Source organism: Nanorana parkeri, unplaced genomic scaffold (genome assembly GCF_000935625.1).
Source record: "Nanorana parkeri isolate BGI_ZX_2015 unplaced genomic scaffold, ASM93562v1 scaffold518, whole genome shotgun sequence".
Taxonomy (NCBI): Eukaryota; Metazoa; Chordata; class Amphibia; order Anura; family Dicroglossidae; genus Nanorana; species Nanorana parkeri.
Window position 1 is genome coordinate 1,058,332 of NW_017306786.1, and position 23,201 is coordinate 1,081,532.

A 23,201-nucleotide genomic window follows, 5' to 3' on the forward strand; every position below is an offset into this window, starting at 1 on the left:
CATACACTGACCTACGATCACTCGACCAGCACGTCCGTATGGGTGCGGGTGTCCCTGCTCAGATGCACACAGGATCCATCCTGTCAGCGTACGAGTACGGACACCCGTACGGACGTGCAGGTCGGGTGAGCGTAGGGCGGCGTACGGCCGCATACCCCCATATAGAAGGACAGGCTGCTGCGTATAATCACATGCAGCACCTGTCCTTCCCGGTAGCGGCCCGATACGGCCATGCATGCAGCACGGATCTGTACGGGCCAATTCGTGTGAATGAGGCCTTAATATTGATGAAATGCATCAGAAAAAGAGCCATACCCAGTGGGGGGTTTGTGCATTGCAAACCATGTTGCTGTTACAATACAGATTGTTGAGATAAAAAGAGAACACAGATGAGTGCAACCTGATTATATTTTGAGGGAGGAGATGGATCCTATGTCTGACCTGGTGATCCATGGCCAGTTAGTGCAATACGTTTGTCGCCTTGATTGATTCCAACTTTGGGGGATCTAGGAAATTAGAAGCTCAGTGTACTTTTGGCAGATTAATGGATATTTTTCTGTACTCATAGGGACTTTATGGGTTCTACTGCATGTGTGTTGTTTTTTTTTTGCCATGACATAATTTACACTATAAGCTATTTTCAGTTCCTTATTATTATACATGTCTGTAATAAAAGTGTAAGGGTTGCACACATCCACACTATCTTTCTGTGGTAGAATAAAATGACTTAAAATGACAATAAACTCAGGAGTTAAATCTTAAAAATGCTCTCAAGTACCCTAACAAAAATGCAGGTTATTTGTGTATCACTCAGCTGTAGATCCTCATATCATCTCTGAATTGGTGCTGACGCTGTCCTTCCTTCTGGAGGGTGGCTACTTATGTTTCCCATGGTCCCTGTGTGTGTTGTAAAGTAGCCACCACTCCAAAACTCACTCCCATGATGGACTACAATTTCAATACAAATTAGTATATTCTAACTGAGATTGTAGTCCATCACAGGAGCGAGCTTGGAGCGGTGTCTACTTTACAACACACACAGGGACAATGGGGAACAAAAGTAGCCACCATCCAGAAGGATGGACAGTGTCAGCACCAATTCAGAGATGATTTGAGGATCTACAGCTGAGTAATATTAAAAGTTTTTATATTTGAATGCATTTGTAAGATTTAGCTCCCGAGTTTAGTGTTGCTTTAAATCTGACTGGCTGCTATGAGAGACAGAGACTGTTTTCTTGGAGATATTTTTAGACAGAGGGCTAGTGCTGGCTATTTGAATAAAGAGAACCCTTCATTGTGCTGAATGGTACGGCAGAAGCTGAGAAAGTGGGGTATCCTGTGTGGTACCCGGGGGGCAGATTAAAGCATTGTTTAGTCTGTATTCTCCTCTGCGGCCCCAAACGTTTCCTCTTGGCAGAGAGAAGTAGAGAAAGGAAGTAAGCACCATGCCATAGACCTGTAGAGAGATAATGGACATAGATATTGAGGCCACTCATAGATGGTTATATAATGACAACAATGCAACAAATATGTGCAAAATAGCTTTTGAAATATATCACTTGTTTCTGTGTTCTAGTTCCATTGATCTGTACGTTTTTATAATACCACAGCAACGTCCCATGAGCCTGTAGCTCACACTACCTGAACGTTGTTGGTTAAAGCTCAGTGTTCAAGTATTTAAACTTCAATCCTTATATTTCTGGCAAAATGGAGGGTTACTGAAATATTATTTGGCTATGCGCACATCAGACAGTGGTTAGAAGCCAATAGTTGTTTCAGCTCTTAACCACTTCATCTCTCGTACCTCTCAGAACAATTCATACATTTCTGCTAAGGGCCTGTTCATTCAGTGATAACATTGTTATTACATAAGATAACAATGTAATACTATGGATAACCATGGCTTAAAAACAGCAAAGGTTTTCAAAGTGCAGTTTAGGTGTAGTGGTAGTAAGTGTCCTTGGAAGACACTCGTCCTTGCTTATTATTGCATCCAATGTATAGTGCACCCAGACTGCTGCATGCAGATATTTGGAAGTGCACTAGATGTGAAAAAAGCATGGGTCTGAAAAAGCACATACAGTCAAAGAGAAGAACTGACTTTCTCTGTGAAGGCCGCACAGTGTAACAGCTGTTTAATTCCACATGCTCAGCACTGAACAGGTAGTTGAAGTCTTTCAGACTTTGGCCTGGATTTTGTTCCACATGAACACTTTCCCTCAAGCTTTGTTTATTTTGTCATTTCTTCCTTTCCTTCTATGCTCTTTTTTTTTTAAACAAAGAATATTTGAAGATTTCCTTGCAAAATCCATCTCCTATTTGGGAATCAGCTGTATAATAGATGAGCCACAGAGAATATCAAATGTTGTTTTAACAAAGAGATGAGGCTGAAATGAGGAAACCACAATCAACAAAGAAAAACACTTAATCAAGAGCATCCCTTCTAGGGAACTTATCTCACAGATTGCTGCTCATCTTGGAAAGCCTCAACACATATGCTATGCTATTTGAAGCAACAGGCATTATCTCCAATGCAGTCCTCTCTTTGTTGCTCGGTTCTCTCCTGCTGAAACTACAAATCCCATCATGCTGCTGCCTCTGGTAGTCCTGCCTCTGGCTTGCAATGCCTTTCAGCACAGCTGGGGAGCCAAGGTTACCTACTCCTGCCCTAGGGGGAACCAAGGTCGTAACTATTGAAGCCTCTGCAGTCCTGATTTGCTCACTCCAATGGGAGAATAGCTGCTGCTATATTCATATATGGTTACAATCATCCACATAATTGCAATATGCTAATCCTGATGAAGCCACAGCTGTGGCGAAACGCGTAGAGAATTTTCCACAACAGTAACCGTCCATTGAGTCCAACTAAGGACTCACTGACCATAACTTGTCATCATCTCTGTATATGAGTATACGAGGTTTATGCTTACCAAGTTTAGGCTGAGCACCAATATGCATATATGTTTTTATGTTTTGTATTTTTAATGTCTTTAATAAAATATTATATTTTTACACAATTTTAAGTGTCTGTGAAGGTCCTATAATTGCCTAAAAATCCCTCCATTACTCCCAGCCCTTAGCTTTTTGGCTTCGGAACTGTCTGTTGTCTACATATTGCTTTATGGGTGTGGCTGTAGGACCTTCCACTCTTGAACATAATCTTATTACTAAATTGAGCTTAGGAGAATGTATAATATTATTTTAACAAAGAGATGAAGCTGAAATGAGGACACTCATAACCACAATCAACAAAGAAAAACACTTAATCAAGAGCATTCCTTCTAGGGAATTTATCTCACAGGACACCTTATGGTTAAGTGCCTTAAACTCGTAAACTTTTTCACAATAATAAATGCCGATCAGATAAATATACACGGCCATAGATAGAACTTGCTGGAATTGATCTGCAAATACCAGAATTTTCGATACGGTTGCTGGGTCATTACCAGGATGCAAAGGAACCCAGACATGTATGGCTACCCTTAGTCACAGCTACAACTCTGCAATCAGCAACACTTCCGATTCCTTGTGGGCTGCTGCAGATAACTGCTTTCTGTGCTTTTACACAGAGTGCAGCAGTCCGTATCTGAAGCCTACTGCTGGTGCTGAAGTCACTGCAGATGTATCTTCCTGGTGCATGTGTTTTAAAATAAAGCGACTGAATCACCTGCAGTGAATGTTTGGTGAATTTCACACTTTATGATTTTGAACCTTTGTTTACTCTTCACACTCAATTAAACAACTTGCTTTTGCTTGAACCTTCAGCTGGGCTTTAAGTTATCCAATTTACAAAATTAAGTAAGTGTGTAGTGTGAAAGTCTACCACAATGGATATATGTATTTGAATGCATTGTTTGGGTATGTCTTGCAGAGGTTTTGACCAGTTTTCTTCGATCTGACAGATAAATATGAACCAAAATCTATTACAAGCATTTTGCTATGTTCTCATTGTGGTAGGTGGTAACGAGCACTCTGTATCAGTGTTCTTAGCATTTTGTCTGTGACTGAACTGTATGTGGCTGAACTGCCATCTCAAGAGAAAACTGTAGTCAGTCATTGCTGAAAAGTCACATCCATCATTCGGTCTGCAGAAAGACCCTGCCTACTAACATGTGTAGTGACCATTTCGTGGCTCAGCCCACGCTTGAGTCCACCTGTTTGGATCCACCACTTTACAGATGCAGTGTGAAACAAGACATCACTATGTGTAAGCAGTTTTATGTAAGATCACTGATGAATTTTGTACCTATTGGCTTTTAGTTTAATAAACGGTCACTTGTTTTTTTACACACTGTATGTCTTTAGAAAAGATATTCCCCATTTATCACACAAGAGTAAAGATGGCATAGCTAAAGTATTGTATGTAGCAGGGAGCACATTTCTAAGATTTGTGCACAATATTGGCGCAATATCATTCCTAATTTCCAACGACTAGCTGGTAGTAGTTAGTTACATTCAACCAGACATGTTCTGTAATGTTGAAGACATTTTACAGCTTATCCAAGACACCTCTTCAGTTCTAATGAGTGCCAGGAGCACACATCAGCATTTATATCCACACAATCACCCTAATCCAATGACCACAGAATTACACTGTTCTAATTATATCATCTCAATCCTTGGTCTCATAGGTGTCAATCCTTCAATTTACATAACAGTGTAAATTATTTTCAAATGAAGAATATGGACACCGTCACGCCAATAGCAAATGGAATAGCACTAAGAGTGTTATGCTTTTTTTGCATGTATGTCAATAAATAGACGTATTCTGTTTGCTATTGGAGTGCCGGTGTCCATATTCTTCGGATCATAGAGACGGTGGCCATCCATCGACTACCGTTGCACCCACCTTATCTTGATGGAACAGCGGTCAGGAGTGCGATGGGCATATGGATTATGAATTATTTTCAAATCACAGGAGTAGAGATGTTGAAATGGTATTATATGTGGAACACAGATGGTGTTGATGATCCCCAACCCCATCTAGGGATGGTTGTTCCATGTTGATGTAAACGACTGGGTGTTACTCCCCTGAATGGGTGAATGAAATGAAACATGCCTGTGCTATGAGCTCACCTGGGTCTCCCGCTGTAACTAACCTGTATATGGAAGAGGTGGAGAAGAAAGCCTTGAACTCTTTCAGTGAAGAAACACCATGTTCAGGGATATGGATGATATGTGGGTCAAATAACAATATCAGAAAGCATATTGAAAGCATAAACTGAGTGGATAGAAACATCACGTTTACATGGGAAGATGCGCAGAATAACAAATTACCATTTTTTTTTACTGTTTATTACATGTAAAGAAAGGGGGTGCTTTGGAGACTGAGGTCTACAGGAAACCTATGCACACAGACCCATATCTACTTTTTGACTGCCACCACCCAGTGGAACGGAAACTGGGAGTTATTAAAACTTGCAATACTGGGCTGAGATGGTAACAATAAACACACAGGGGGGAATCTATCAAAACTGGAGCAGAAATAATCTGGAGCAGTTGCCCATGGCAACCAATCAGCATCTCTCTTCAGTTTGCTCAAGTAAGATTTGAAAATGAGACAGAGAAGCAGATTGGTTGTAGTGCAAATCTGCTCCAGTTTTATGGAGCAAATCTGCTCTCACATAAATGCCCCCCACAGTCTAGAGACGAAGAACGCAAACATCTCAAGAGTACTTTGTAAGGTTGTAGCTTTTGTAGCTACACAGACGAGACCTTTGTTAAATCATTCAAAAGGTCAAGTGAACAAATCCCATCAAACAGAAGAAAGAAGCAGATGACACAAAGTAATATAGTCATCCAGTAGTGGCTGCAGTGTCAGAAAAGCAATTTTTAACAAACACATTGCATTCCTGTGTATTTCAATCCCAGCAATACACTGAGAAAGAAGCTTGTCCATCCAAAAGACCCAATGCACAAACACAAGCGAAATAACTTGGTATATGCAGTGCAGTGTAGTGAGGAATGCAAAGACCTACACATTGGGGAGACAAACAAATGTTTCTAAGCAAATTGATGACCCAACACAGACAGGCCAATTATACAGGATAGGACTTAGTAGGTTTGGAAAAATTGAAGGAAAAGTGACAGTCTTTCAAGGACAGTGAGGCGCACAGTTTGAACAGAGAGCACAATTGGTTTACAAGAGGAGTGAAATAGTCCATTAATGTCATAGTGGAACCACCACCATTAAACAAGGGTGGGGGCCTTTAACAACATCTGGCTTCCACATACCATTTTAATGTCTCCACTCCAGCAATTTGACACTTCACACCTTTGGCTATATAAACCAAAGGATTAACACTTGTGCAGACTTTCTGCTTCAAGGGACAAGATTATGTTATTAGAACAGAGTGGTTCCACAACTTTTTCACCTCCTATCCTGTTCTTGGACAGTCATTGTGTGCCTTAACACATTCCATCGTGATTAAATTAAGGGGACTGTGCTACCTGTGTGGATATAAATGCTGGGGAACTGTTTGCTTATGTAGTCACATATACTATCATCATACTATCATCATCCCTATGTTATCTTCTGCTCTGGATTTGATAGTGATCTTTAAACTGGTTTTGGTGGATGAGGAACTCCATACTTCTAGAATTTAAAGTAAAGCTATGCTCAAAAGCTTCAAAGAAGCTGAATGCCAGGCAAACAGTACATAGACAATTGAGATATATACAGAATGTAGAGCCCTTCTACTTGTCAACAAGTATTTCTGTCCTGAGGTTTCCCCAGTCCAGAGACAGACAGCAGAGCCAATTTAGCGACATGACTTTTCTCTACTGCAGCTCTGAAATATAGCTTGGTCATCTCGCTGCCCACAGCCTGTGACTGAACAATGAAAGAGCAGCAGCAGAGTGATGAAATCATTCCTCTGGTCTCTCCTCCTGTCAGTATCTTTCTTTTAATCACAAGCTCGTGCAGCACACATGACTGGCCCCTAGTGCTGCATCTCCCCCTCCCAGAGTTCTTTTGTTCAGGGGATACCAAGCCACTGATACCAAGTCAAATTCAGGTAGTTGCAATAAGCACTAGACTTGTGCGATTCGTTTAGTTCCAAATCAAAATTCGGACAAATTTCAGAAACGTGGACATTTGGATACATCCGAATTTCCGAATCCCAATGCATCCAAATGCGTCCGAATCTGAATTTCGCATCCTGTCCGAATTTCGTTCAAAAAACGAAACTAAATTGGACATGTGACTTTTCTGGCCAATCAGATGTGTTTTTCAGTTTAATGCATCCAAATGGGTCCGAATACAAACTTTTGTTACGGCAACACGGGAGCCAAATATATACATATAATTCCAAAGCTGAGGCTCCTAGACCCGAATGGCATTCAGGATCCAAATTTGCGAATTGCATTCGGGAACTCCCGAGTCGGGTCGGTATATGGCTCCTAGACCCGTATAGCATTCGGGAGCTCCCAATTGCAATTCGGAAATTCGGATCCCGAATGCCATTCAGGTCTAGGAGCCTCAGCTCTAGTATTACTATCTGTATATGGTTTGTCTGTGGTATTCACAACGAATATTTGTAAACTCATCCAAAACTAACAGAAATACGGAATTCGTCCGTATCCGAAACCCGAACCGAATTGAATTTCAGATCCGAATCCAGAATCCCGAAATAACAAAATATCCGAACCAAATTTTTCTGCAGCTTACATGTCTAATAAGTACATTAGAAATAGATTTACAGATTTTTCTTACTAACTGCATTATTTTGCATTTTTTTTTTAATTGTCTATTGGAGAGGAAGATAAAAGTTCAGATTATCATCAGCTAAGATCACATGGCCAAATGCCAAGGCTTCTGTTGACCACTAAAGGTAGCCAAAAGTAGGAAGGTAAATATTCTGGTGCTTCTATTATTCCTTAGTGGCAGTTGTAAAACATGATGCATAACCTACCGTGAATCCTAGAGACAGGAGCAGCAACATTCTAATCCAGTGTAAATGTATGTGCAAAGCTTTAGATATTATGGACACACAGTCCTGTAAGGGACAGAGAGAAGGCAGAGTTTAATAGACATTCATGCCACATCATTGTGAAAAAAATAGAAGAATAAATCAAACCACATAAACTTTTTACTTACAATCTACATTAAAATCTTGCTACTACAACATGATATGGAGGATTCACTGGAAGCCACTTGCTATCTCTTAATTTTGCTTGAAAATCGGGTTCATACCCCCCCATCTTTTTTGTTCTTACCATCTTTATTGACTATACCTCAGACTGACAATACCTTCCCAGTGTTGGGCTGAAGCAGAGGCAAGAGAGGCACCCAACGCAGATGCTGTAGTGGTACACAGCTGCAGTTGGAGCCTCTCCTGCCTTTGTGCCACACAGCTGTCTCAGCAGTCAGCAGGACCAGGTTATCAAACTGACAGCCCAGCCCTGTGGATTACAGTGGGAGTGTGCTGTTTTATATTGTGAATATGTTCAATTGTTTAAATTAGTATTATGTGAAAAATGTCTGCATCCTAGCAACTCATGACGCCTTGCAGCCTGCTTGGATCCTAACTACCAAGAATGTCATTTAGTCGCAGTAGTAATAATGCCACTGAATGGATAATTTCCTGCTTGCAGCAGGCAGAGGTTCTTGTGGGTATCCAAATCTGGACATTCATTTCACTTGGTCCTCGAATCACAACATGAGAACTCTGCATGGCTGCAAATGCAAACCTCATCCCTACAACATAGCTGTTAGCAAACTCAATAAAGAGGATATAATCACATTGTAGCAGGTGGCCAGCTTTACATGGGAATGCCGGATGCAGTGTAAGGTCCTTAACTCCTTCATGACTGAGCTTGTTTTTAGTTTCTGTTCATTAATGACTGACGCACTTTTTACATTTTTGCTGTAAATAACGCTCTGCTATCAATGCCAGACACCCGATCCCTGTAAGGGATTGGGTGTCATTAAAAGCTTAACTTTTGCATTAATGGATGTCTCAATACTAAGGCATCTATTAATGAATGGTAGCCACTGATCAGCGGTTACCGGCATTACAGATCCCCAAATAGCTGCTCACGTACAGTGTACGTGAGCAGTCATTTGGGCACTTAGTGGCGGGGACGTACAAAGGGGTTAAAGAATAATTATTCTCAACCCTTGCAGTGGGCCTACCCCAGCACTGCAAGGGTTAAGTGCTCATTTTTGTCTCGGGACAAAAATAAAAAAAATTATACTCTCACAGCTGGCTGTTAGACCAGCCCCTGGAATTTCTCTCCCCCTTCACTCCAGCAGTCCAAGGTCATGTGAATCATCACCTCCAATACAGTGTAAAGGATGCAAGGACGCAGAGGGACATTCCTTCGCTGGAGCATAGACTGCAGGGACCGACCAATAGCGAGCTAGCCGAGAGGTTCAGATAAGTATAATGTTTTAATTTTCATACCTAGATGAAAACGAGCACTTAACCCTCACAGGGTGGGGGTAGCCCACTGCAAGCGTTAAGAATAATTCTGCCCAGAGTTCTTGTTTAGAGTATATGAAAACTCTAAAACTTGTTTGGGGGTATATTTGGCATCATGTCTCATTGTATACAGTTTTCTTAAGCAAATTGTGTTTTGTGACTGTGTTGCAGAGCTTCTTGTCTGGATATCCTGCTAGTAACAACACTTTTTGCTGCAGGCTAACAATGCTAAACCATGATCTCGCCATTACCAGAAGCGTGGCCAGTCTGCTGCTGTGCTGGCTATTTCAATTGGCCACTGGGCTGCATTGGATAGACCAGATATGCAGCCCAACAGTCAACGAAAGAAGAGAATACAGCAGCCTGACAACGCTGCTGCTAATTGTGAGATAGTGACCTAATCTCCAGGCAAGAAACTTTTCAATAGATTCACAACAAATGGTATATTGTGAGACATGCCAAATATTAAATGAAGGTTACACGCACTGCAGGCAGCTGCAATATATAGCCCCACAAATTCATAATCCAATAATACCTTTGCATAGTTACATCTCCTAGGTAAACCCTCCTTTATTGCACTCTTAGTTCTTCTGATTTAATAATTTGCACTGGCGTAACTGAATTGACGTAACTGAATTGTAAATTCCTGAACTAATTATAAATGCAGTACTAAAATGCAGAACTAAAGAATTCTTATTGAATAAGGCTGTTTGTTTCTGAGTATTACTACACGTAGCTGTGCTTTCTACTTGTATTACTTGCCCTTGTGTGATGATGTCTATCACTTAGTGACAATGCTGGAAAGCAATTTGCCTGCTGTAAGGGTTTGCAAACTTTGACTGCTTTAATACTTACTACAATGTTATTTGTATACTGTACAAAACAATTGTAAAGCCAAACTCAAGGCCAAACCTGTCTTTTCTCATATTACTTTTATTCGTTTTATTCTTATGTATGTGATCCTGTTATGGTGGTTTCACTAACCATTGACACGAGGATAACAATAATGGGACCAGGTGTCCTATACCAAGGTGACCTGTCCTATACCAAGAACATTTAAAAAAAGTGTTGCTGGTATTTGTGTCCCTATTGAATAGATTTACAGGTTTATTCACAAAAGGGTGAAGAGTTTGGAGAAGGCAGGAGAAGTGAACAATATAGGCCAAAATAGCTGATGTGGAAAAATTCTCCAATTCAGCTCACTTTCCAGTTCAGCTATGTTGTCCTAGATTGTTCACTTCTCCTGCCTTCTACAATCCCTTCGCCCCTTTGTGAATAACCCTGTTAATATCACTTGCTGCCTCTGTGACACCCTGTTAATGGACAAGATGTGAGGTCAAATTTCCCTGTGGGGGCACAGGCAGTAGTAAAAACCTGATAGAGGCTCTAACTAGGGGTTGACCGATTATCGGATCTACCGATAATCGTGGCCAATATTCACAAAATGTTTAAGTACCGGTCTTAAATTGACCAATATTACCAATACTGACAGTAAAGGGGAGCCTCCACCCCCACCCCATTTATCTGCTTGCGGCTAGATTCCACAGCCAGGAGCTGAATGTAAACAGCAGGCAGTGCAATAGACAATAGTAGGCTGGCTATTGCATCGCCCACTGCCTGCTCTTTACATTCAGCTGCCAGCTGTGGAATCTAGCAGCCAGCAGATGAATGGGGTGTGAGGGGATCTGCAGGGGCCATGGGGGGGTAGAGGCTCCCCATTCACTGCCACCACTAGTAGGGGTCGACCGATATCATGCCCACTGCCTGCTGTTTACATTCAACTGCTGGCTGTGGAATCTTGACCCAGCAGATGAACACATAGCTTTCGCAGCTGGGTGTAATCAGAATATCGCTACCGGATATCTGTTAATGGCCTAAAGGTGACCCACAATCAGTATCGGTTCTGAAAAATACATATGGGTCAACCCCTAGCCCAGCCTCAACCAGGGTTTTGTGGAACCATAGAGATCCTCCAGAGGTTGCTTGGGGTTCCTTGAGCAGTGAGCAATTACGGCCTCTCAGATCAGTAACCCCTGACTCCAATGATCGTTTTAGATATCTGTAACTAATGTATCATAAACTGTAGACATTAAAATTATTGGCAGGTGTTCTCTGACACATGAAAGTTATTTCAAGGGCTCCTTCTTGTTACAAAAGGATGAGGAACTCTGTTCTAACTCTTCCTCAGTCTATCCTGAACAATAAAAATATGTTTGCCGACACTGGAAATTAGAGTTTCATATGACAATAAAGGTATATTCTAAAAACAAAAAATCTGTATGCTCTCTTTGAACAGTGTTCAAGTTCAAAGTAAGGATTCTAGTCTTTCATAAACCCCTTTTAATTACTTTCATAACTTCACCTATGGGTCATTCTGTTTTTAAATGATATATATCTTGGCTAGATAATACACTAATTAAAATGTCCTATTATCTAGATGAAGCGTTAATTACGTCTTTTTACTAGAATGTAAATTACATGTCACCATTTCTGGGCCACTTTCATGCCAAGAACAGTATTCAATAGAAAACTGGACATACTTGTTCTTCTTCTCGGCTCTTGCAAAAATTGTGGGCATCAGGAATGTTCAGATGCCCCCCAGTCTTTCCACAGCACTGAAACTGAGAACATAACATAATTATTTGCATCTTGCAGCTGAAGCAGTGAAAAGAAGAAACAGACCAGCAAGTAAAGAAGGAAGCAGTGTTACAAGAATAATAATTTCCTTTTCCCATTGTATCCAGGGTTCTTGATGTCACTTCTAACAGTAAATGGAAGGTAGAACTTTTATTTCTGTGAACATGCTTACTATATCATGTGTTTCTACAAGCTGCTTCTTTGCTTCTTCAGAAGACCTCCTAAGAACCTGCTCGTAGATATCATCATACACGTCTAGGAAAGAGGCCTCAACCTGTAAAGAATTAGAGAGTTTTTATATTTTATTAGTCAGTTATTATTAATATATTATATTGTTGCAGCCAGAAGTGAGCTCTCACAAAGTCAAAATCTGCATACTGAAAGTGAGATATGTCCTGTCACTCATTCCTTTCCATTTACAAAATGAGTTTAACCTTGCATCTGAAGGGTGTGTGACACTATGTATAAATACATGGGCAGAATGTACATAAACCATAATGTGCATTTCATCCAGAATGACGCTACTTAATTAATAGCTAGATCTGGCTTTTGAGTATATCATATCTGGATCTCTTCCAGCATCTGTCTTCTAACCTAGGAGTGAGTCGGTCAGCCTACTAGGCTTAGTGTGTTGAGATTTCCTGTCAAGATTCTTCATCTGCTCGTGAATTCTACAGATTTACATTAACAGCTTGTTACACCATAATGCATAATGCAATGAATGTTGCAGTATACATATTTGCATACTTGTAAGATTTTTTCCCAAACCAATGCAAGTTGTTGGTGGGAAGAGTCCTTTATAAAACTTAGGATTTAACTTGCCTATAGCTTGTGTGTGAGGGAAACCCAGCAAAATACATGGCAATGAGCTTAGTGTGAGCGAGCCCTAAACCTTCGCTACATTATAGAGACCCTGTCAGGTCACTAAAGAAATCAAACTGACACCCTTCTGTAGTAGAAAAAATATTATACTAACCTCTCCAACAACCATGTCTCCTAAGACCCCTCCCTTACAGCGCTATAGCCTGCATCAGTTTTAGCACTGCCAGATAAGTCAGAAGCCTGTGTCCCCCTCAACTTTGTTGCCTGTGTGTGTTGTGCCTTTGTTCTGCATTGCTACAGCACAGAAGACAAAGATACTTACATACACTATATTGCCAAAAGTATTGGGACGTCTGCCTTTACACGCACATGAACGTTAATGGCATCCCAGTCTTAGTCGTAGGGTTCAATATTGAGTTGGCCCACCCTTTGCAGCTATAACAGCTTCAACTCTTCTGGGAAGGCGTCCACAAGGTTTAGGAGTGTGTCTATGGGAATGTTTGACCATTCTTCCAGAAGTGCAAAATACATGATCCGCTCATCTATGTCTTTATGGACCTTGCTTTGTGCACTGGTGCGTAGTCATGTTGGAACTGGAAGGGGCCATCCCCAAACCGTTCCCACAAAGTTGGGAGAATGAAATAGTCCAAAATATCTTGGTATGCTGATGCCTTAAGAGTTCCCTTCACTGGAACTAAGGGGCCAAGCCCAATCCCTGAAAAACAACCCCACACCATAATCCGCCCTCCACCAAACTTTACACTTGGCACAATGCAGTCAGGCAAGTACCGTTCTCCTGGCAACCACCAAACCCAGACACGTCCATCAGATTGCCAGACAGAGAAGCGTGATTGGTCACACAAGAGAACACGTCTCCACTTCTCTAGAGTTCAGTGGCGGCGTGCTTTAGACCACTGCATCCGATGCTTTGCATTGCACTTGGTGATGTAAGGCTTGGATACAGCTGCTCGGCCATGGAAACCCATTCCATGAAGCTCTCTACACACGGTTGTTGTGCCAATCTGAAGGCCACATGGAGGTTTGTAGCTATTGACTCTGCAGACAGCTTTGGACAAAGATCTCTTTTTGGGACCAGAATGATTCCTTAATTCATACGTGTCAAACTCAAGGCCCGCGGGCCAGAACCGCCCCACGACGGAATTATCTCGGGCCCGCCTGATGATAATTAATTATCATTAGATCGCCGCCGGCAGCTCTCTCACGCTGCCCGCGCCGATCTTCATGGGACTGAGGAGCCGGAGAGCTGTCGCCGGCCAGAGGACTGCATTACCTAGCAAGCAGCCAGGCCGCAGCACAGTGTGACAAGGGAGGTGTGGCGGTGAGGTGACTGAGAGGGATCCCGTGGTCCAGTCCAGATGACGTGAGGGAATCAGGATCCAACACAGACGACAGAGAGCTGCAGCCTGCAGCTACTGTGCTTTGACACTGTCAGTCAGCATATCACTCCCCTTCTTCTCCATGACTTCTTCTGTACTGTAGAAGTCATGGAGAAGAGGGGGAGTGATATACTGAAAGTAGTATCTGTGACACCTGTGTACCTCCTGCCTCTACACTAGTATGTAATCTAATAGTTTGATCTCTATTATTTAAATTGTAGTAAAAATGATGTGGGGGGAAGCTCAATGGGGACAGTATGGACTCCATACTGTCCCCAGTTAACATCCCCCTAACATACTTTTTTTTACTGTAATTTAAATAGAGATAAAACTATTTTTTAAAACATCTTATTGATGATTGTCCTGATCCCCCACTGATATCTCCCCTGCACAATGAGGAGAGAAAGCAAGGGAAGAATCCACAGAAGCAGGCACAGGATGGAAAAACTTTTTTGTAAGTAAATTCTTTTGTTGTAAATGCTCTGTACTATTTAATGTCTGTTTTTGGCTTTTATTATTTAAATATTTAGGCTATTTCTTCAAGGGAAAGTAAATAAAAAAGTTAAAAAATAAAGTTTTATTGTAATTATGTATCATGCTTTTTAATAATTAAAAGTACAGCCTTTGTTATTATACCGTGTGATATACTGTATATGCCAGTGTATTATACTGTGTGATATACTGTATATGCCAGTGTATTATACTGTGTGATATACAGTATGTGCCAGTGTATTATACTGTGTGATATACTGTATATGCCAGTGTATTATACTGTGTGATATACTGTATATGCCAGTGTATTATACTGTGTGATATACAGTATGTGCCAGTGTATTATACTGTGTGATATACTGTATATGCCAGTGTATTATACTGTGTGATATACTGTATATGCCAGTGTATTATACTGTGTGATATACTGTATGTGCCAGTGTATTATACTGTGTGATATACTGTATAGACCATGGTATTATACTGTGTGAACCAGCCCGGTCCTTGACTTGGAGCATTTTTTAAAATTTTGGCCCACTATGTATTTGAGTTTGACACCTCTAACTTAATTAGTGACTGGAATGGTTCTCAAAAGCTTGGTTACTGGTGAGGTGTGAGGCTGTGGTTAACCACTGTGGTCAACCCTAGGAATGTTTATTTATTTGATGCTGCTCATGTACAGTGGCCACCAACAATAAGGACAGTAAGGCTAAGTACAACACATGAGTGATATGTGCTGGTTATGTGTTTAGACGAAGCACTGAGATCTTGAGGAATGCTGAATTAAGTTTTACTTGCTTATAAGAACATTACATCTGAAATATATTATCTTCTCCTTTGGTTGTCCTGACTCAGTAGAGGTTCATTCGCTTGAGTCATGCCACTGAAAATTGTCTGCAATTGCAGTATGCATGCCACATATACTTGCTTCTATTTGTACTGCCAGAAACAATTGTGCACAATTTATTTTGTAGTCATGGCATTGCTTAAAAACCTCTGTCTGGTTACCTGTTTGAGATAGATTCCCTCGTTGCTTGTCTATTTGTGTCCCTGTCTGCAACAGGGTCACAAATAGATATACAAATCTAGCAGGTCTAGCCTCACCCTACTCTACTAAAACCAGTCAATTTTATTTCAGTCTGTGTTGCTATTGCAGATTATACGTCACTTCCTGTGTGGTAAAATGAGGAACAGGAAGTGAGGGCAAATTTCTGGATATCTGGTAAAAACCCCAAAACTTCCCCATTCTATCCAAAACTCCAAAGAAACCTTTTGGCTTGACATACACATTGGTCCATTTTGGCCATATTAAAGTGTCATTGAAGAACAAGGCAGTGGAGGAAACTATTGCTTCTGTTGCTAATTTATCTTGAAAGCTAACATAATAGTGTCAGGCAGTGACCTCATTTAGGGCCCAACTCCAGAAATGGATTTACTGCCTATAGTTTCTTCTGAAACAGACGCTTTATGGATTGTCAATCCCCTGCTATGCTTGGTGGTTTCTCCCGCCGACATTGATGTCAATACTGTGTCTTATGTGCTATTTTACTTTTAAGGTGTGCAACAGAGCCGCTTTAAATGTTTTTTAAAGAAAATTTGCGCTTACATACAAAAGAGTTACATGGCACAATGAATGAGTAGTATGATCTGAACAGATGGGCAAATGTATTGCTCATAGAGACTTGAGTCAAGTGGCACAACTGTACTGTACACCCGAGTTATAAATGACCCCTTTGTCTGGTAGCTTCTCCTATTCTTGCTGACACCATCACAGCTGAAGTACTAATTTGTAGTCTCTCTTCAGTAACCGCAGAGTAATATTACAGGGGGGAAATGCTTTGCTTTTGTAACTGCTCTTCTCAACTCCATGAGAATTACTAAATATAAACAGCTGCTATCACCCCCAGTAATCTCTCATGTATCCCACTCACATAAAGTGAATGCAAACCTATTCTGGAGTATGTTGGGTATCATGCCTCACTGTATATAGTATTTTTAAGAAAACATTTTTTTATGTGCATCTATTGCAAAGTTTACTACCTGGAGATCCTACTAGTAGCAGCAGTTCCTGTTGCAAGCTGACACAACGCTAAGCCACTGCCAACTAGTAAGCAGGTGCGCTGCCAGCCTGCCGTGTATGCTTCTTCAGTTTGCCATTAAAACACCTATCAGGTCTCATCTATTAGATAGGTACACCCGTGGGCTGAACGAAGAAAATATAACAGACGACTCCAACGCTTACCAGCGTTGATGGAGGAATCTCCCACTGTCTTCATTGTATTCTGACGGTCGCCAGCCGCTGTCAAAATACCCAAACAGAGCCAGTGTATGGCAGGTTTAGGGTTCTCACGGCAGGCTGACAAAGCTTCGCCTAGATCAGTGTATTTCTACAGTGGTTACAGCCATGTTAGTTATGGATAGGAAGCCTGGTAAAATGAATGACAGGCTGAAACTATCCAGCTGTTTACACGTAGTCACTCAAGAAGGTGGCTAGGGATGCATGGGTGGCCCTGTATGCAGACTGTTTGCATCCATGGACACTCATCTGTCTCACCTGGCCATACCCTTCATAGAAATACTCTGATTTGGGTGGTATACAGCAATGAATGGCCGTGTAATTGAGCCCTAAGGATTAGAAAATGAATTGATTGGTTCATTTTTACAATGAGATGTAGCGCTCACCCCCGAAGGAGCCGCTGAATATTGAAATAGGTTCTCCTACCTGTTGGTTCCAGCTGCCAGTCCCCTTTGATCAGCAACAGCACACCGACACTCACGGACAGAACGGCTCGAGTCTTAGGGTCTTTTTAGGGTATTTATTTGCAACATCAATAGGAGAGAGAGGATTTAGGGTCTGTAGGATGCCATAGGAAATACTTCGGAGGACAGCTTTCTCCCTTAGCAACTGCTAATGCTGATATCGCTGTGATGTGGCCCCAAGGACCAATAGTAGTAATACTGTGAACAGATACCTGGAATAGGGTGAGGGCTCTCCCTTGTGGGTCCCAGACGGACGCTCGCACCAGCTCCTCTGCGGTACCCCTCAACAAGCGGACTCCTCCTCTGACCCAGCTTCCATCAGGTATTTTCCTCTTTAGGATCTGGAACTTCTGTGCCCTCAGCATCTGCAACTGCCAAGGAGCACTCCAGTTAAATGAGAGTATCTTCTTAGAACAAGGCACCCAACACCTGCCACGTGTATGGGCCCAGTGAAGTATCAGTGTATCCTTAGGCCTCCAGGCCCCTCAGCACCTGCCATGTGCTGAGGCCCAGGCTGCTTGCTCTGCATCACACACAGACCTCCTAGGGCGAGGCCCCTAGGGGAAGAGAGCTCTCCACAATGTCCCCAGACCTTTTATTACCTGCCCTCAACCATGCCTCTGAGTCATCCTACTCAGGGATTGGCTAGGGCCAGGTGCATAGTCATAACCTGAGGGTGGATCCTCCCTCACTGTATGCCAAGGCTCCCTTTTCCTCAGCAACAGGAGGAGCAATCGATCCAGCAGATTCAGGGACACCTATAGAGTGCAGAGCTCTGTATAATCAGTATCTAGACTGGTTACAGTCCAGGTATCTCTAAATTGAATAGCGACATTTTAGAGGGCGCTACAGAGACATTTCATTTGTGTTACTCCTGCTCACTATATATAGTACATGTGTCTGGTTTTTGATAGTCAGTGATGTCAAATTATAATCCTTAACACATCACACATTGGCTCGAGATTGAGAGATAGAGAGGCTATTAATTAATAGCCAGTGTTGCATCCTAGCAAGTGAATTATTCTATAAGGCTGGTGGGGTGCGGTATAATTATCACTGCTCATGCACTTTCCATACGGATGTATATATAGCTCAGTATCATAGCTGCAAATCATCTCTGGTTTTCCAAAGCTTCATGCCTTTTTTTTTTCCTTAGAAATGCTCCTAATTTTTAGAACTATAGCAAAAATCGCTCTGTTGCTTTTACGGTCTGGGAACCAGGGCACTGGTGCACGGGTTTTGTGGAGCAGGTTTAGAGTAGCAGGCTGGAGGGAAGTCTGGGGTACAGGGCAGAGGACTCAGAAACTAGGGGTCTGTGTGTTATCGGGGGCGCACCAGGGGTGCAGGATCTAAGAAGGTCCATATCTTCCACAGCAACCCTAATGGCGAGAATGATTGGCTGCTGGACACCTTCCAGGTTGCGGCCCTCTAGTGCACCCGCACAGACTCAGGAACTGATGCAGCACTGGGGCTCTGGTTGCAGGGCAGACAGGGGCAAGGCCTGTACACACACACAGCAGTACAGCTGCTTTACTTGAATAGGTAAGTATATCTTCTCTTCTTTTACAGGGCGTTACTTTTACGCAAGTGACCCTGTGGTTATAGGGGTTGATGGGTTGGTACACCCAAAGCTGACATTTCAGTCTTTGGTAGCCTTTGGAAAGTTAAACCATCTGATAGTTTCTTAGATCTTTGGGAATCTATTGGTGAGATTTCTGCTCTTGAGTTCCCAGGTCTGCGCACCAGCTGTGGCTTAAATAAGGGGTTCTCCCCACTGGATTTTATTTATTCATTACTATGGAGAACACAATAACGGGTGCAGGAACATGCACAGATGGTGGAAACACTGAAACTACCAGGTAGACTGGAATTTATGTGTTGCAGTAAAAGGTTTTTGACCAGGCTCCAAATACGTGGAATTTAGTACCTTTACTTCCCTTATGGCAACGCAGGATTTCATAGCCATACACAAGTGGAGTAGAAAAAAATAGGGGCTGTGTATTGTCAATTTTCCTTGTTAGCATGTCACAGCTGTCAGTCATAGAGGTAGGTGACGAAGCAGTATGTCTTCTGCTAATTCCTCTTGATGTTAAAACTGTGAGGGGCGCAGACATTACATTTTTCTATGTATCTGGTTTACGAAAGTAGCTAACTTTTATTTCATTAATATCGCTTTCTAACCTCCGTAGTTAGAGCTACCTTCCTATCATGATGTCCTATGTATAGACCAAAAAGTGCTTGACAAGGGTATTTCAGAAGTAGCCTGTCCAAACCAGAACCTTCATTTAATATCAAAATTAAATATATATAATAACCCTGTAATAACATAACATAACAAAATAAGACAACTATATAATTAAACAACTGGTTTCCAGGTCCTTCAAGGCACATAACGTAACAAAGCCACCCATAACCTGAATCTGTGGCCTCAGGTAACTAACAATAGGCCCCCAGCCGCAACACCACCGCCTCAGGGACAATATCTTTCAACACTTTCAGTCTAAAACTAAGTGGTCACATCCAACACAAGGGTCCAGCACCAGGACGAAAAAAGGGGTGGGTGGGAGAGGAGGAAAACTCTCAGAAGTCTGCAACTCTTTTAACTGGAAACTTCTTACACCTGCCCACGGAACACCCTTTACTAAATTACTACCTACAGAATTTATTTCTAATGTGGTAAGCGACCCCTCCTTCTAAACTCTCTCTGAACTAAACTTTTAACTCTTTGTGCCTAGCTCCCTTTCTCCCCCTGTCATGCTGTCCCGCCACACAATTTCTTCCCTTTCATGTGCTACAGGCCTGTCTTTATGAGACATGTCCCTCAAAATGGGTCTCATGTCCTGTCGCATGCCTCAGCCTTTTATTGGAACCAAGAAGTTTCACAGCTCTAGTAGTAGAAGTAGAATGCCGTTTTTCAGCATCTCTGGCTGGGAAGGGAATATTTTTAACCCTGCTTAGATCTTTCCTGTGTATGGTCTGCCTACATTCCTAAACCTAACTTTCCAAAGTATATATATAATCTTAATGAAACTATTTATTGAGGTTACATGTATTCAATGATTTTGCTTGAATGCACAGACTGTACTTACATTCCATATGTAATAAAATATAACAAATATCATATGAACAGAATAATCAATCTACCTGGTTTTTACACTCTTGGGTCCAGGTTATTCCAGTCATCAGTATACAGAACAGGAAGCCAAACCCAATGAATGCCTGCAGAAAAGGAAAAGACCGCACAATAAAAATAAAATTAAATATACAGTTCAATAATTCCCAAGACAACCATAACATTGTGTGGTATATAATGGCGACACCTGTTGGCTAGGCTGGATATTGCAAGCACTTGTTATGGAACCAGTAACGTTAAATTTAATTGCACACAATGCAAACAAAGTTACTTAGCTACTATGGGGCATATTTGTAAAGAGTAATTGCTTCCCTGAACTAGAGGAAGGTTTGTCACATGTTTAAAACACTTTTGTGTCTTACCCCAAACCCAAATGCGCCACGGACCCAAATACCTTCCTTACTAGAGTGCAAATGCTATTGCATAACCAGTAATTGTGGTAAAATGCTAGAACGTTAATATACCTGGATTCAACATTTTGGTATGAATATGCCCTCAAAGTATATTGAAAGCCCAATTTGTTTTGTTCTGTATAGAGTAGGAAATGGTATAACCCTTGACTTTTTCATGCTAGTTGTGTCCAGTTGAGAAGAATTCCTTTCACCCCCTCTCCTGGAGTCACAACAAGAAGTGGAAAGAAATCTCTCCGAACTAAAGAAATCCCCTCTTAAATACTTGTCCTTAAAGTGCCCCAGTTTAAGTTTTCAACTCTTTACCTGTTCTGATGAGAACTAAAAATTTTGGATTTCTTTCACTTTTAGTCCCAGTGATACCGGTCACTGATGTCTAACTGGGAAAACTGGTTCATATTGGGCACACTTACAGGGTTTCTAACCCCTCACCACTGTATCTTAAACATAAAGGTTTTGGCTTGGGATACACTTTAACTGTATTATGAGTGCTTATCAGGGCTGGATTTCTGTGTAGACAACATAAGCCATGGCACAAGGTGGCAGTGCTGCCAGGGGTGGTAAGCTATGGACTTCCCACATCAGAGCGTGTGTAATAACAATAAGAATGATAGTAAATATTTTTTATAGTTCCCTCCCAGGGTAGTTGCAGGTTCCTAAATTCTTCTTGGCGCTAGGAACCTTGAACTGGAAATGAACAATGTCACACATCTGGCATCAATAATAAATATATAGTCCTGATTGGGTATCATCGATTATTCTTCGTACCAAGTTGCCAAATGAATTGGTGGGGATTTGTCTCTGTCCCACTAGAATTGCTTTTTGAATGTATTAATTTGTTTTCAATAAAACGGTCAATGAGTTGACATTGTGGACTTTGTTATGTGACCAAATAAAACTCATTCATGTTAACTATTAGCTTCATTGGTATTAAAATTATTAGCAGCACTGTATAGTACCAGTGGAGGGCAGCATAGATTTACAGATGTTACCCTTATAGTGAGTCAGAATTTAGCAACACACTAAAACTCACCTTAGGTATAGGGGCCAACAATGTTTAGCTTGCTTTATTCCCCCCGGACTTTTTGTTTTGCGATTTCACAATTTACCACAATTGTAAAAGCTTGTTCAAGAGCCTAGCAAGCTATTTCCATGATTTACTGTATTGTTTTTATTCATTTTACCTTTTTCTATTGAAATCTGCCACATTTATAAAGCTGCAAATGTGGAAATTGTGTTGACACCGTGTAGACCAATGCTTTTAAATAGATGGGACATCCATTATTTTGTTCACAAAATCCCTTGCGTACTAATGACGGAATCAGTAATTTGTAACATTTTAACTTGCATGAATATTTTGCTGATCTGCATGGAACCCAGGCATTATTCATCCATGAGTGAAAAATGTGTAGAGATGTGTGCCTGCCCTTGGTCACTGAATAAAACAATCCCAGTAAATTATGCACAAATGGATAAAAATTAGGATAAAAGAAACCTCACCCAAAAAGCTAATAATAAAATACACAGTGATAAGGCAAATGTAAAATACACTGGATATCCAAAGAACATTCTGTAGCCAGTGATAGAGCCCAAAAAAGCCTTGGGCGAAGGGAGACAACAAATGAAAAACAAATATTTGCACTGAACTAGTGTATGACAAGGGGTGTGCCACCAATGAAACCAACTGGGCTGGCTGCAGCATGGTGGGACGGTGCACTGAGGCCATAGTGTCCATACCAGACATCAGTGCAGTACAGTTATATGTAGAACTGTAAAACTATGTAGGAAATGCTTTAACATGTTATAAAAGGCATTAATGAAGGGAGAGAACCATCAAAATGAGTTGTGATGACTGATTCAGTTTGAAAACCTCCCACAATTTTTTTTATTACCCTGGACATATGAATGCAGATTTGTGAAATCTACAGAGGATCTTACAACTGAATAATTATGGTTGTCTGAGTTCCTAATTTGTGTGATTCTCTGCAGATTAGGCAGATCACCCCGCAAATATCCAGGAGAATTAGAAAGTGACCAACCAGAGACTCTTCTGCTGCTTTTTTTGAAGTATAAACAGGGCCGGTGCTAGGATTCTAGGCAAGGTGGGCAAGGTGCATTTATGCGT

General features: G+C 41.4%; 1 protein-coding gene across 1 annotated transcript in view; it reads right to left on the reverse strand.

The window, feature by feature from the left end:
• Positions 1-1,255: 1,255 nt before the first annotated feature.
• TSPAN32 (tetraspanin 32) overlaps positions 1,256-23,201 on the reverse strand; it is a 24,709-nt gene continuing 2,763 nt past the window's right edge. Inside the window, exons 3-7 of the mRNA XM_018561345.1 lie at positions 20,678-20,752; positions 12,235-12,336; positions 11,966-12,046; positions 7,914-7,997; positions 1,256-1,456 (exon numbers count right to left, since the gene is read on the reverse strand). Of these exons, the coding sequence (XP_018416847.1) occupies positions 1,292-1,456; positions 7,914-7,997; positions 11,966-12,046; positions 12,235-12,336; positions 20,678-20,752 (507 nt within the window). The 3' untranslated portion in view covers positions 1,256-1,291. The remainder of the gene's footprint in view (positions 1,457-7,913; positions 7,998-11,965; positions 12,047-12,234; positions 12,337-20,677; positions 20,753-23,201) is intronic.